The sequence below is a fragment of the Microplitis demolitor genome, chromosome 7, assembly GCF_026212275.2.
Source record: "Microplitis demolitor isolate Queensland-Clemson2020A chromosome 7, iyMicDemo2.1a, whole genome shotgun sequence".
NCBI lineage: Eukaryota > Metazoa > Arthropoda > Insecta > Hymenoptera > Braconidae > Microplitis > Microplitis demolitor.
Window position 1 is genome coordinate 1,431,334 of NC_068551.1, and position 15,710 is coordinate 1,447,043.

At 32.7% G+C, this 15,710-nt stretch overlaps 2 protein-coding genes across 2 annotated transcripts in view; both read left to right on the top strand.

Moving 5' to 3' along the window:
• The first annotated feature begins 534 nt into the window (after positions 1-534).
• Positions 535-7,047, top strand: LOC103570928 (probable serine/threonine-protein kinase MARK-A). The gene is made up of 6 exons (XM_008548832.2): positions 535-992; positions 1,262-2,296; positions 2,361-2,538; positions 2,617-2,910; positions 2,981-3,223; positions 3,780-7,047. Exons 2-6 carry the CDS (start codon positions 1,263-1,265, stop codon positions 5,511-5,513), a joined length of 3,483 nt encoding a protein of 1,160 aa, XP_008547054.1. The 5' UTR covers positions 535-992; position 1,262; the 3' UTR covers positions 5,514-7,047.
• A 1,303-nt stretch (positions 7,048-8,350) lies between these two features.
• LOC103570929 (protein sickie) overlaps positions 8,351-15,710 on the top strand; it is a 97,899-nt gene continuing 90,539 nt past the window's right edge. Inside the window, exon 1 of the mRNA XM_053740490.1 lies at positions 8,351-8,588. The gene's annotated coding sequence lies outside the window, so the exon portion shown is untranslated. The remainder of the gene's footprint in view (positions 8,589-15,710) is intronic.

Sequence of the window (15,710 nt, forward strand, 5' to 3'; positions counted from 1 at the left end):
TAAATTTGATCATTTTTGCATTCCTTATCATTAGATCCGTATTGGTCTCTAGTTTTTCATGCTAAAATGAAATTTTTTTTTTTTGCAAAATTTCAAAAATTATTTATAAAAAAACTATAGGGGACCTAACGATAATTTTGGTGGACCTATACGGACCTAACGTAGACCTATCAATTCAGGTCATTTTGATTTCGCAATTCCTTCGATGAGACGCTAAATTCGCACAGGTGCCAAATTGGCGCGAAATTTAAAAATTTATTTATTCCGACTGTGGATAAAATCTACTTGACCATTTCATCTCAATGTTATCTACTGAAAGTAATTCATTACAAACTATTTTTAAAATTTTTACACTAATAAATCAAATTAAATGATTAGTCAACAATTTGAAAAAATAAAACTGTAATAAATTTTTATAATAAACAAAACAAATGACTAAAAAATTTAAGTTGACATAAAATTTAAAAACCGTTTGAATAATAAAATTTGTCGCGCCATTTTTACAAAAACTTCCGTTTCCGGTAAATCATTGACAAGCCAAAGCATTTATTTATAATACAATAATAACTCGTCTAGACATCTGACAACCTAGACACTAAAAATTAATAGCCCACCGACATTAATTCCGCACAATAATTAGCTACCGTGCAATTAATTTAAAAGTATAATTAACCAACGATAAAACAAAAAGTAGTGGGGAGTGAGAGGTTTTATCCAGACAAGACCAAGACGATTATCATATTTTCTCATTGCACGTTACGTATTACGTAGACTCGGTCCTCACTGCTCGTAGTGTTGTCTCTCTGCTCTGGTGTTAATCTTCGATAGGAAATTTGTACATATCGATATTTATTTGCAGCAACTGTCTGTCTGCTGACGATCAATGATCACAATCAAAAATGTCACCAGCATACTGATGAATCTGGAGACTGGTGCACTGGACTAACAACGTTATCGTCTGCTCATTTAATTAAAATCCAACTCTTCAGCAAGTAAGTTCATTGACTGACCTATTAAATATATATCTAATTGTCGAGGTTGATGATCTGGGTCTCTATCATCATCACCATCATCAGCGGTACCAGAAGAGTCGCGTAATTGAGTTACGTTCTATAAATCTCCAATAAAATCAAACTCTTGCTTAAATTCTTGATGTGTAGGTTATGGAATCCCGGTTTTGTCATCTGTCATTTATTTTTATTTACTTAAATTTATTTTTAAAGTCAAGTTTTTAATTATTTATCTTTTTTTCTTCCCATAGAATGATGGAGGGAACATTAAGCCGGGGAACATCACTGTCAGGTGACAGCAATCTTTCAACTCAAGAACTTAGTCCACGGATAGTTATGTCATTGGAAGAGAGATTGATAATTGAACATGATAACTTGACATCGAAAAATATAACACCAACGACACTGAGGACACCGACGACCAAAAAAGCAAAGCGCGTTAGATTTTTTCGAAATGGTGATAAATTTTATACGGGTATTGTTATGGCAGTGACACCGGAACGTTATCGTAGTTTTGACAGCTTGACAACGGATTTAACGAGAGCACTGATCTCAAATGTAACTCTGCCAAATGGAGTGCGTACTATTTACTCGATGGATGGAAAGAAAGTGCTGAGTGTCAGTGATCTGGAGGACGGCAAGTGCTACGTGGTGTCAGGTCACGGGGAATTATTTAAAAAAGTCGAGTACTCGTCGACGAAAGTACGCAGAGGCAGTTCGCTGTCAGGGCTACCGCAGTCTCCAGCTGGCACGGGCAGAGTTGTCACAATCATTCCTTTGTGTGTAAGAGCGCGGATTATCACGCTGATAAGACACGGGAGCAAGCCGCGGAAAGTTCTGCGTCTGCTGTTGAATAAACGGAACGCTGCCAGTTTGGAGCACGTGCTGGAGGCAATAACCCAGACTGTGAAATTAGATTGTGGTGCTGTCAAACGCGTTTATACTTTGTCCGGCAAGCTGGTGATATCACTGGAGCAGTTTTTCGAAGATGAAGAAGTCTTCTTGGCGTACGGAAGCGAGAAGTCCACGCAGGAGGACTTTGAGCTGGATGTTGAAGAGAGTAAGAGTGTCCAGAGTTTCAGACGCGGGCCCTGCGTGTCTAAGAGACAGAGTGGGCCTATGCCGGTGATGCCGAGGAAGACTGGCAAGCGTACGCTCACTGCTCCTCAGGTCAGGACACCCAGTCCCTCTATTTTGACTCTGCCTCAACCTTTGAGGATGCATTACACTGTGGGACACGTCATTGGTGATGGCAACTTTGCTGTCGTCCGACACTGCACTCATAAGTAAGTCTCAATATTTATTTTATTTTTTGGTAAACTTATTTTTAATACTACTAAATTTTTTTAGACAAAGTGGTGCTGAATATGCCATGAAAATTGTTGATAAATCAAAATGTCAAGGCAAAGAGACAATGCTAGCCAGTGAAGTCGCTATTTTACGACAAGTTTGCCATCCAAATATAATCAGTCTTATTTCTGAACAAGAAACTACTGATCAGCTATTTTTAGTCATGGAACTTGTCAAGGTTTTTTTTCTTAATTAATTAATTACGTTAATTGCTTCATTAGTTGACTAGTTAATTAATTAATTAATTTCTTTTCAGGGTGGAGATTTATTTGATGCAATAGCAGCAGCGACAAAATTTTCTGAAGCCGAAGCAAGTGTCATGATTGGACACTTGACATCAGCATTAGCATACTTGCACTTTCATCAGATAGTTCACCGCGATGTAAAGCCGGAAAATTTGCTTGTCGAGATGGAAGGTAGCCATGTAAGGTGCTTAAAACTAGGTGACTTTGGACTTGCACAGGTTGTGCGCGAGCCGCTTTATACAGTATGTGGAACACCTACATATGTTGCGCCCGAGATACTTGAAGAGACGGGATACGGATTGAAGGTAAGAGTTCTTTTATCTTAATATTATTAATTAGTATTATCTTACATAATTTTTTATTTTTGTTACGCAGATTGACGTATGGGCAGCTGGTGTAATTCTCTATATTCTGCTCTGCGGGTTTCCGCCATTCGCGTCGCCTGAAAACGACCAAGAAGAATTATTTGAACGAATTCTCGGTGGTCAATATGAGTTCATCTCACCCTACTGGGACTCGATATCAGACTCTGCGAAACAACTGATTTCAAACATGCTTCAAGCGCAACCAGAGCTGAGATTCAGCGCAGAAGATGTTCTGGATCACCCCTGGCTCGTGGTAATTAATTTGTACTTTATATATTTTTATTTAATTATCTATAATATAATAAATAATAAAATAATACACAGCAGAATTATAATATATATCATGCATGGCTTCTCTATTAAAATACTGGGGTAAATAGAGACGAGCAAATACAATTATCTTGATAATCTTGTAGGTATTAAACTTTTTTTTTCATAATCGATAAGCTTATCAATCTCTTACTGTACGAGTGGACGTACATTCAATTACACTAGTAGTTTTTCATGGGCACGCTTTACTAGTCGGGATTTAAGTAAATACTTGAACTTTATCAAGCTGATGATGAAGTTTTTCTAAACTGATAATTGGGATCAATAATAAATAAATAAATAAATATAATTAGTAGAGATGTGCGAATAATTAAAAAAATTTTCTATTAATTTGAATACTTTCGGACAGTTAGAAAATTCAAATTCGACTAAATTCGCAGATCTCTGATAATTAGCTTGTAGCAACGCTTATGTAGTAGTCTGGCATATCTGTAGCATCGCTTTTTTTTTTATTTGTCCTGGTCTCTGTACATCTGCAGAGCTTTCTAGGAGGCGAGCAGTCCACATCAGGATGTATTGCATCCAGTGAATCGCCGCAGCAACACAGGAATCAGCAGTGTCAGCCGTTGAGGGTCAACACTTCCTTTGAGCTGAATTCTTCGAAGCAGTGGGACAGCGACGAGGCTCCGGGAATTTGCGAATCCCCTATCAGCAGACACCAGCCGTGGAGCGACGGGCCGAAGAAAAATGTAAAAGTGTGTGATGAAACGGACAGATTTAATGGTAACAGTAGTTTTAATAATGAGGATCCGATGTCATTGAGTGCCGAGTGTCTGAAAGAAATAAGTGTACTCACGACATCAATGCACGACCTTATGCATAATATTGATGATGACGACATCTCGTTGGGTAAGAAAAAAAATTCAAAGAGTGTCACATCATCGCTAAACAGTATTTTAGAAAACGTAAATTGTAATAAAAAAAATAATAATAATGGAGGATATCAAAGTCCTGTTTCAAATAATTTACATTCCACTAACAAGAGAAATGGTAATTCTCTGTCAGATATTCATTCCAAAGCAAATAATAAATTAAAATCAACAGTAATAACACCAACATCATCATCATCCTCATACTCATCGTCTATTCGTAATGACTGTCACCAATTACAAGCGGATAAAAATTTAAGGTGCAATAATAGTAATAAAAAAATAAAAAATAATATTTATAATAATGTAGCTAACGGTGCTAAGGCCAGTAGACGTGATAACGACAGTGACAACAAGTATTCATCTGTTGAAAATTTTTCACAGTCAACGGATGGTCTAAGTGTCAGCTCTGACAATAATATCGAAACGTCAGACAGTTTCGTCAACATCCAGTTCGCCAAGTACAGCAAAAATATCGGCGGCTGCTCCAGCAGTCAGAGCACTCAGTCATCAGAAAGTCTTGATAGTATTCCGATTCGCGGGACCAAATTAAACCACACAGTCGATAGTGGAGTCAAGAAAATAAATCAAGACATCAGTCGGCAGGTTTTGAAGAGAAACCCAAAGTACAATTTACGTCCAACGGCTAATCGTAACTCGCGATTGATTGAATCCTCTGGTGCAGCCGCAGCAACAAGTGCGACAAAGTCAAGTGGAGCTAAAAATTCATCACTTATTCCAACCCTGAGAGTTAATGACCATAGTTTATTGACTGATAATAAATTAGATAATAAAATAAAAATATCTGCTGGTGATCAAGTTAAATTACGTGAAAAAAAACAAACGGCTGTAAAACGCGACGGCAATAAAAAACGTTTCAGTTGTTTTTCGAATTACTCGACGAAGAAATCACATGATGATGCTGAGTCTGATAAATTAAATAATAGTGTACACGTAAGTAGTACACGGAAATGCAGTTCGACAGATGAGTTGAGAGAAGATAAACAGGTGGGAGTTAATAAAAATAATATCAAAGCAAATAGATTTAGTTTGTACTACACACCGCAATTACCGCGTAAATCTTACGAGCTGGATAGTACCGGTGGTAAAGTAACTGGAAAGTCGATTAAAAATTCAAATGTAACGAGTGGTGGATCAAGTAGACCAACCAGTTGGAAAATTCCCGAGTCATCTAGGCCAGCTGATGATCACGAGGCTAAACGCAATAACCGGAAATCGCTTGTTGATACTTCGAGTTACTCTAGTGCTAAACGTGTTAACAAAATTAATAGACAGTCTGTTAATTTGCAAGCGACAATTAATCCTGAAGGTAAAATGAAATAAAAATTAAAATCTAGATTCATATCGTCGACTGCCACTAGATTTTTTAAAAATCTGCATAATGATAATGATGATGATTAATTATTAAAAATAATTTTTTACCGGAAATTTGTTTAGTTTATTTATTTATTGATTGGAGATTTATTTGTGTTGTAATTATTTATATTTGATTAAAATTTTTTTTTGTTTTTTTTTTTTCATGAATTTATTATTATATTTTTAATGTAATTTTAAAATTAATCATCGAGTTTATTTAATTAAGATTGTAATGAAAAATCTAAATATGCCAAATGCATTTTTAAATTTAAGTATTTTATATATATATATATAATAAGATAAACGGTCTACAACATATGAGAGAGTTTAAATATAAGAGAACCTAATTTATGAAAAAGTAAAATGTGCTTGAAGATATGACGGAGAGTAATTTATTGGAGTAATTATTAATTTAAAAATGAATAAAGCTCAAGTAATAAGTAACGTAATGTTTACGATCGACGATAACGCTCAATAATATTATTAATAATAATAATAATAATAACAACAATAATAATAATAATTATAATAACAGTAATAATAACGTCTATAGAGCAATTGAAATATTTTTATACAATTAAAAATGTTATTAAATATGAAGTAATTAGTTTATTAATATAACGAGCAATACACGGCGATCGTTGGTAATGAGAGCTTTTAATGCTTGTTAAAATGACAATTATTTTTCATGACACATGAAAAATATTGTGTGTAACTCAGGACGAAAGATGATTTCAGACTACGAATGATGTCAGCCTTCACCGTGATTTGAAATTGTTTTATTTCATCCCTTGTCACACAATATACTACTCAACAGTAACAGGGATTTGTAACCAAATAAATGGAAGCTATTGAAATTAAATTAATATGTAGAAAAATATTTTTTTATATTTATTTTTTTATAATTAATCTCCGTTATGTCTTCTATTATTAAGCACAAAACATCTCCTGCCGTAATTATTATTATTATATTTTAATTATTAATATTTAATACTAATAATTATGATATTGATATTAATATTAATTAGATATAATAATAATAATTTAAATTGTATATATTTAAATAATTTACAAATTAAACAGCGAAGCTATAAATTATATTTTGAAATGCGATCACTGATGAATTGTCAATTTGTATCGCGCAATTAGTCAGAATTATGTACTTCTTATTAATTATCAATTATTATTACTATATATATTTGATTAAACTAAAATATTAATTATAGTTATTAAATTGCTGTAAGAACAAATTGCGTGTTGTCGTGATAGATTTTTGTAGTGTTTTTAAAAGGATAAGTGATTCGCGCCAAATAATGAACATAATTATGGATTATATATATACATATTAAATTATTAATTATAACAGCATAATATTATGATTATTATTATTGTAATTATAAGAATTCAGTATCAATAAGCGAGTATGTATTCAATACCAAAATTTTCAGTCTAATTATTTATTTATGTTCAATCCGTCTTTATAATAATTATGTGTCTATCTGTAATCATGTTGATATAAATCGTGATTTACGAACTGCAATCACATTTATTTATTTAAATCCATACTTTAATTTATTATTTATCGTCATTCAGTTTTTGATGTCAGTGCCAGTTTTCGAAAGGGCGGGAAATTTTTAATTATTTATTAAAAATTAATAAATTAATTTTTTACGTGAAAATTAATTGTCAAGATACAAAATTTTAAATTCAAACTTCATCATTATTAAAAAAAAAAAAAATGTAATATCGTAATTATTTGATAAACTTCCATTTAAATTTGATTTTTTTCATAGAGCTATTTGAAAAAATATTTATTTATTCATTAAATATATTTTTTTATACTTACATAATAGAATCCTGTCACTGATAGAATAAACAAATTTGAATTTTCGCGCTCTTTCGGTAATTGGAAAGTGGCGCCGCAGCGATGGCTTCTACAACCAAAAAATTTTGAATCTAGCGCGTCAGTCTGAGTACCGCGCGCGAGATGAGAGGACTGATCATATCGTAGTGTAATTTTTCGTTATTAAAATATGTTTAAATAAAAAAACTCCTTACTTGTACAGTGTCATTGATTAAAATAAGTGTCTAAGCATTAATAATTATTACAAATCACTGTGAGATTGTGTCCTATCTAATTAATATGTTGTGATTCCGAGTGTGAATGTAGCTGACAACTGTTAATTTAAAAAATAAAAAAAAAAAGTGAATTAAATGTAAATCAATTAAAATTTAAAAAATGCGCATTTGTCGAATTTGAAAATCAAAATGTGCATTTTTTTAATTTTTATATTCTTAATTGTTTAATGCAGTTATTTGTTATCTAAAATCCGTCTCATATCTGCTACATTCACACTCGTGATTCAGCCACGAAACTGAAGTTAGTCGACGTCTAATAATTTTGAAATTTTTCAAAAAAAGATAAATTAAAAAAAAAAAAAATGAAAGAATTTCATCTGCCGTTTTCAAAATTTTCTACATGTGCATATTTTTATTTTTATTTTTTTTGTAATTGATTAGCTTCAGGATCATGGTTCAGCCGACAGCCGGGTGAAAATATAGTGCTAAAAATTTATCCACAAGTGTTTTTTTTTCGGTGAGTGTTTAAAAATTCAAATTAATATTTCAAATTAATCTAACAATTATATAACACGTATAATAATATATATATTTAATATAATAAATAAATAAATTTGAATTTTCGCGGTTTTTCGATAATTGGAAAGTGGCGCCGCAGTGATGGCTTTTAAAACCAAAAATTTTTGAATCTTGCCAGTCAGTCTGAGTACCGCGCGCGACATGAGAGGACTGATCATGGCATAGTGTAACTGTTTGTTATTTAGATTCATTTAAATAATAAAAACTCTTTACTCGCGTAATGTCATTAATTAAAATAAGTGTCTAAACATTAATGTACATAAATAATTACATATCACTGTGAGATTGTGTCATTATCTACTTAACATGTTGTGATTCAGCCAACAAGTCACGCGGAAACACGCGTGGCTGAAAATTTATCCACGAGCAGTTCTTTTGTTTTCGGTGAGTATTTAAAAATTCAAATAAATATTTAAATTTACTCCAATAATTATATATTTCTCACTCATAGTATATATTTTATATATTAAATTCAATGGAATTCATGATTGCGGTTTATAAAATGCTAGTGTAGGGACGTGTCTTGTAAACTAAATGAATTTTTTTTTTACCGACTCTAGCCTTTCTCTTTTTATTCATCATCAAAGGGTTGAGGTCCACTTTCCAGTAAACCCTTTTTTTCTCAGCACTCTTGATCGATCGACGATACTCGAGTCGATGGGATATTCGACACGTGCCAGGTAGAGGGAGAACAAATGCATGACGTAAGTCGTTGCAAAAAATATAATAAAATAAAATAAAAAAAAAAAAAAAGGTTTGAGTACCGCTACGTACAATGTGCCATCCAAAGCGACGTTCTGTTCCGACCGCAATGTCCACTTTGACACGTTACTTTTGTTGCATCGACTTTTAATCGCTCTATTATGACTTGGGAGTAATAAAAAAAATATTAAAGTTCGCCTACGCGAGCTGGCTCATAAAAATTTTTATAAATTATCGGGGTATAAATTAATCCAGCAAGTGAGCAATTAAAAGTGCGCGTGTTTAAATTTTAAACACTTTACTTTAATTTTTATTATTGCCGCGAAATTTGTTTTCTTTTTTTTTTTTTTTTCTCGACTCTCTGTTTTATTTTAATGAGTTTAATTTCGAGCAATGGGACAATTATGCATCTGATGATGCTCTTGTGTGTCCTTTCGCTTGCTGTACGCTATCCCATTTACTTTATACTCCATGACCAAATTTGGCAATTCGAAATTCAAGTAACGTCATTTTTATTTCGTAATATTTTACTTTGATAAATTATTATAATAATAATAAAAAAAAAAAAAAATGTCACGCGGTGCAGTCGGAAGTTGGTATTAATTGTCAGAAAAATCAAAATATTTAAAAACTCGATGGAAAATATAAACATCCGTCAATCATAAGCTTTCTTTTGACATCTGACATAAAATTTCATTTTGAAATTTTTTATTCAAAGAAATATCAGTCGATTAAGAAAATTTTTTTTTTAATTCAATACTTGCCCGGTTGTTAAAAAATTTATTTTATGTCCAGCAGCTTTCATAATAATCGGTTGCATAATTAATTTATTATAAAATTAAAGACTGAAAAATTCTGTCCCATAAATATTTTTTTAAAGACGCAATTAATTTAAATATCCCTTTTAAATATTTTAATACACGTAATTATTTTAAATGTACTGTGTATTAAATAAAAAAAAAAAATCACATCCACTGAAAATGGAGCAAAAAATTTTAAGTTAAAAAAATGAACCAACAATCAGTTAATTATTGTAAAGAATTAAATTGGAGCAAAAAATGTTTTCTTTAAAACGTTTTTTTTTTTTCGGCTAAGCCACGACCTAAAATAAAAAAGTGTTCATCAGACGTATGAAAAATATTTTTCTTTGTCGGCATCTCAAGGAGGGCCCGAGGTCAAGGCATTAGAGTCAGATAAAAAGAACTAAAAGTTCGCGTTATCGTAAAAGTTTTAAAAAAATTGACTATTTTTGCGGATGTAATTTTAAAATAAAATTAAAAAAAAAAAGTAACTTTGTACTCTACTCATCTTCCGGTTGTCAGTGGACATTTAACGCATTCGTGTTAATTTGTTGGTCTATTAAACGTTTGGCTAGCGTGTTTAGAGCACATATTTAACATCAGCATTGCGTAGACTACACGTGATGAATGTCCCGACGTTTCCTCTGGTAAACTAGTGTGGCATAATTACCGTACACTTACCTTATTATTATTATTTTTATTTATATTCTCATTCCTATTCCGTAAAATATACTGCCGGTATTAAAAACCAGTAACCAGAACATATATTACGGGCTCCTTATGGCTTAAATATCGTTAAATGTTGAATAAAAATATATTTAATAGACAGCACGAGTTTCCTCCCGGGCCTCCCCTCTTCTATTCAGTATCCTTTTGAATAAACCGACAAAACTCGGCACAAAAGCCCATCTGACATTAAATTGAAAATGTGTGTCAGTGAACCCGTCGTTTCCATCAACCCATCGGCTTTGTCTACTAACTTTTCGAGTAGTAGAGTGCCGCGCTTTTATTTTACTCAACGTCTCTTGCAAGCAAAGCGAAGTGAGACTCGAGGCCAAGTAAAAAATATAAGAAACATAGAATATAAATATATATAAAAGTATTTTAAGCGTAATCAACAACCACATTGTCTGATATCACTCGAGCTAAAAGCTTCGTTCTTTATTTTACACTCCAATACAAAGTCGGTGATAACTTAATTGTACAGTTGGAACCTGGTACCGGATCACAGGCGAGATTTTAAATTTTTAAGTGTCCGGGGGGCTCAATTAAATAAAATTATGTTTTAATATTTTGGGTAACGATAAAAAGAAACGGATTGAGCAGATGACATTCCGATGCTCTGCCGACAATTTCATTGGGTTTAATGCTGTCGTAAAGAAAGCACTCGCGTTCTAAATAGTCCCTTCCTACGTGTAGTTAAGTAACGGCGGTTGTCATAAATCCTTTACTCTACTATGCTTGTGGATAGGATAGGAGTAGTGTCCGTGGTATCGCCGGCGAGTAGAACCGACCGGGCAGTCAACGGCGCGCGCCATCGGCATCCCAAGACAACCGTATACTTAATGAGAAACATAAATAATGTCGACTGCTTGTATTGGTTACTTTCGAGTCATATATATATATATGTATAAGGAGTTGTGTTGTATTATGTAGTCATCGTCGGGTTCTGTTCATTTGTTACATACCACTCTAAACTACAGACTTAATATATATGTATCTATATAATACCCAACAGCCAACAGTACTAACAGTGTACATTAGTAGTTTAGATACCAGTAGTTTAAGGACTGGAGTAGTAGCCAACGTTTTATGGCTTTCACGATGTGATAAAGACATCCTTAATACAAATTAACGGGTGACGATAGATATTAGTTATACATATTTACATTTTTTATAAATTATCTTGTTTTTTTTTTTTTTATTTTTTTATTATCGCACATTTTTAGTGGCGGTAATGGAACACTTACAGAATCACTTGGGTGTCTCTAATTTTTGATGAAAGTTGAAATTTTTAAAAATATTTGTCGGCTGATTGAAAGGCGTAATTTTAAAAAATTTTTTGCAAAATTACAAATTTCAATTAGCGGTTGAAAAAAAAATAGAATAGGCGGCAGTTTTTTTGTAAAATAATTTCCCTGGGTAATTTGGAAATGAAGAAAAATTTTAAATTTGAAAATATGAAGTTTAATTTGGTAATAATTCAAATTTAAAATTGTAGAAATTTGAGTTTGTAAAGGTCAATAATTTTGAATCGATCAGCGCTGATAATTAAAAAGTCATTAGTCAAACGTATATACATATATATAGATATTTTTACCCTAGTTTACAAATGTCACAAAAGGTCAATTAATTTGAGAAGTTCATCAAATAATTAAAATAAATTTCAATGGATGAGTTTCTAAAGAACGTAAATGAGATTTTGAATACAACTAATAATAATTGAGTATAATTTCACATTCCACTTATGCTGAGAGAGTTCAAATATTGTGTGAGTAAATATACATATATATGTATATATACAGAGATAGAATAGATCGAGCCGGAGGGTATGAAAGTGTCTACAACCCTTGAAGTATGTCGAGGGATGTCAAAATCACTGGTGGTTCCAACAATATATATACCACCAAAACACTATTATACTTAGATAACGCTAATTTATCAAATCGATTAGAAACGGTGAGCAATTTTCATATATAAGATTCCCATCACGATCTATATACACACATAAACTTAACGCAAGTCACCCTCGACAGAAATACTTGTTCTTCCCCTTTTACTTTAAGTGGGCCAGGATATTCACAAGTTGTATACTCATAGCAGGTCAATGAACGAAATTCCTGAGATGTCCGAGTCGATATAACACCAAGGGTGAATTTAAGTGAACTGGAAGGAAATTCACGCTGTGCTCAATACCTTCCAATAAAATTTACTTTCCCACCGGCATTGACAGAGCCCATTCCATTACCGCCTACAACTATGCCCTGGTTTTTACTCTATTTTTTATCTCAACTTTCTCAAAACCAAAATAAAACTTTTTACTCCGTAACTAAAAATCACGGTAATTTTATTGGGCTGTCTGTTTGCAGTGGACCTGCCGTCCGTGGAGGGGTTAAATAAACTTCTTTTAAAGGTCCACTCAGTATGGGTCCTTGATGTCGTCTCTATACGAGTAGGGTCGAGTTGCTTCGACTTGTAGATAAATGGCCTGCTCTCGTGAACTTCTCTGATAGAGATATTAATCTTTTTCAGTCTTCTCACTATACTTTCTCTCTTTCTCTCTCTCTCTCACAATAATTCTCTCGTTTTATCCGTTTCGATGACCGCTCCAGGCGCTTCGTGATATTTCTCCAATCTCCATCCTCCTATTATTATTATTATTATCATTATTATTATTATTATTATTATTATATTTTATTCTTATGTACATTTCTGTAGTCATGACACTTCTATCTTCCCATTATTCTCATTCTTATTTTTATTTCTTACTCACTTTAATACTTAACTTGTCTCATTTGCTCTCCATCACCATGAAAAGCGAGTACCATATGTCCGTGTCAGTGCTTTGCTTCCTTTACACTACAATGCGGTACTCAAACAGCAAACAGTGAAATGAAAAAAGAGGAGAAGAGTGCTTACTATCCTTGCGTGATAACTTGTTTTACATTTTCTTTATTATCATTTATCTCAGCACTCTATTAATATTTTTTTTTTATTATTTAAAAATAATACAAAATTTTTCTAGTCTCTCCATGCTTTGTAGATTGTTTATAAATATTTTTTATTGCAGTTTGTGAATAAACAGATGCATGAATGCATAGTAAAGTGAATAGACTCATGCATGGAGTGCTCGGGGTGTTAGAGAATGATGTGGTCGCGTCAACTCAGGCGCACGGTAGGTAAACCGAGTGAAAGAGAAAGCGTCGTAATGTGTCGGATATATATGTATATGTGTGTGGGTGTGTGTGTGTATAGGAAGTACGCAGGAGGGAAAGAGTAGGAGATAGATAGGTGGATAGATATAGAGGGTGAAAGAGGATAAGGGGGTGAAATAGGTGGCACACGGTGCGTAGCGCGTAGAATTCTCTACTCGTGTTCCATTCGGGTGGGAGTTAGATCGATAACATAAAGGGACTACGCCAGACCTTATGGTGCCTACACTTTTTCTTTACTTCCTTCTTATTTCTTGTTAAATTTTTTTTTTGAACATTTTTACAACTATTTTACGCGTTAGTTTTTTTTAATAAAAAAAAATTGATGTTCAGTTTTTTTTATAGGGCAATTGAATATTCAATTATTTGATTGATAAAAAATTTTCAATTTTATTCATTAGTAAAAGAAATAATTTACACAGAAAAAAAATGATTTTTTGGCGCAAAAAATTTTTTTCTAATCTTAGTAAAATTTTATTTTAGAATTCGTAGTGAAAAATTTTTCTTGCGTAAGGAAATAATTTTTTTCTGTGTATGGTTTTATAAAAAAATATGTATTGAATGTTTGATGCATGATTAAAGACAAGTGGGTCACGCGATCGTATTAAATATATAACGCAGTATGTATGCATAAGTGGTGGATTTGAAATGTAAACCCTTTTCCCTTGAGTTGCGTTTAGCTGACGTGACGGTGAAAAAGAGGGTTTTAAATTTCTCACGCGGATGTGGTGATTAAAGTGATACATCCGGAGAAGGATATTAATAATATAGTGCAGTTATCATTTAATCTTTACTTTTCAATCACTGTCGTCCGCAATAAATTTATTTCAGCATGGCTAAAAAATAGTGGCTGGTTGTTTTAATTAATGAGCAAAAAATATTAACAAGTTGAGTTGAACATGGGTTCTTTGGCGAATGTTTATCCTTGACCGGATAGCCACCCTTGTGACCTTTGTTGTCGTAAAACCACCCGCAGTGGCTAATCGTCGGCACGCCATTAATCTATTTACACTGTTATAGTACATGATGTAGAGTACAGTGTAATATGTTCTGTATATATGTACGTATATATATATATATATATATAGAGAGAGAGGAGCAAGTTGGGGGACATGCGGTGAGGGAGCTAGTGCATTAAATGGGGGCGGGTGTTTTCTCGTTAGGATGTTATGTTGCTGCAGGAAGGGGAAAATCGACAGGGTGTCGTGGCTCATTAGACAACGTGGGATAATTTTATGGCAATATTGCTGATGTACGTTATCGATAAAATGGTTAAACGCTTGCAATAAAGTCTTCATTTCTCAACCGTATTGTGGGTGTGTCTCATACTTATTTTACGATTTTTCATCCATACTTACTTATAATCGTACCCGGCTCAAAAAAAAAGTTAATTTTGACTCTACTGACGTCAATTTAAGTCAGCTAAGCCAAAACCAAGTGAAATTTGACTTTTGTGGATTGGATGGATACTTGACAGGTCGTTGCCAATAGCTAGTCAAAATCAAATGATTTTTTTTTATCCGTTTTTGGCTAACGACATACTTAGTATCCATTTAAGTAAGAAAGTCAAATTTAAGTTATTTTTTTGACCTGAGTATATATTTATAGATTTTGACGTCCAAGAAATTTTGATAAAAAGTACTCAGTTACAAAAAAATATTTTAACTTATGACTAAAATTTTTCAAATCGATTTACTTGAATATTTCTATAAAAATCCGTACAGTAGACGGCCGTACGTACGCAGGTTCAAAATCTCCAGAGTATGCAGCCGATGAATTAAATTTTTTTTTGCATTAGCTTCGGAAGGTACATCTAAACATATTTATTGAATTATTTTTAGTAAATAAAAAAAATTGAACTTTTTTCTTTATAAATAAAATTTTTTTTTGTGGATAAAAAAAATTTATTAGATTTGTGTATATGCGTTGGCAGTTGAAATATTTTTATTTAAACAGTGAAAGAAGTCTAAGTAAAATAAATGACGGACATTTGTTTAATCTTGATGATGAGAAAGTGCAGCGACATGAAGCATTTAGTCTACTGTCGCAATAGAATGTGTTAGGAGTAGTAT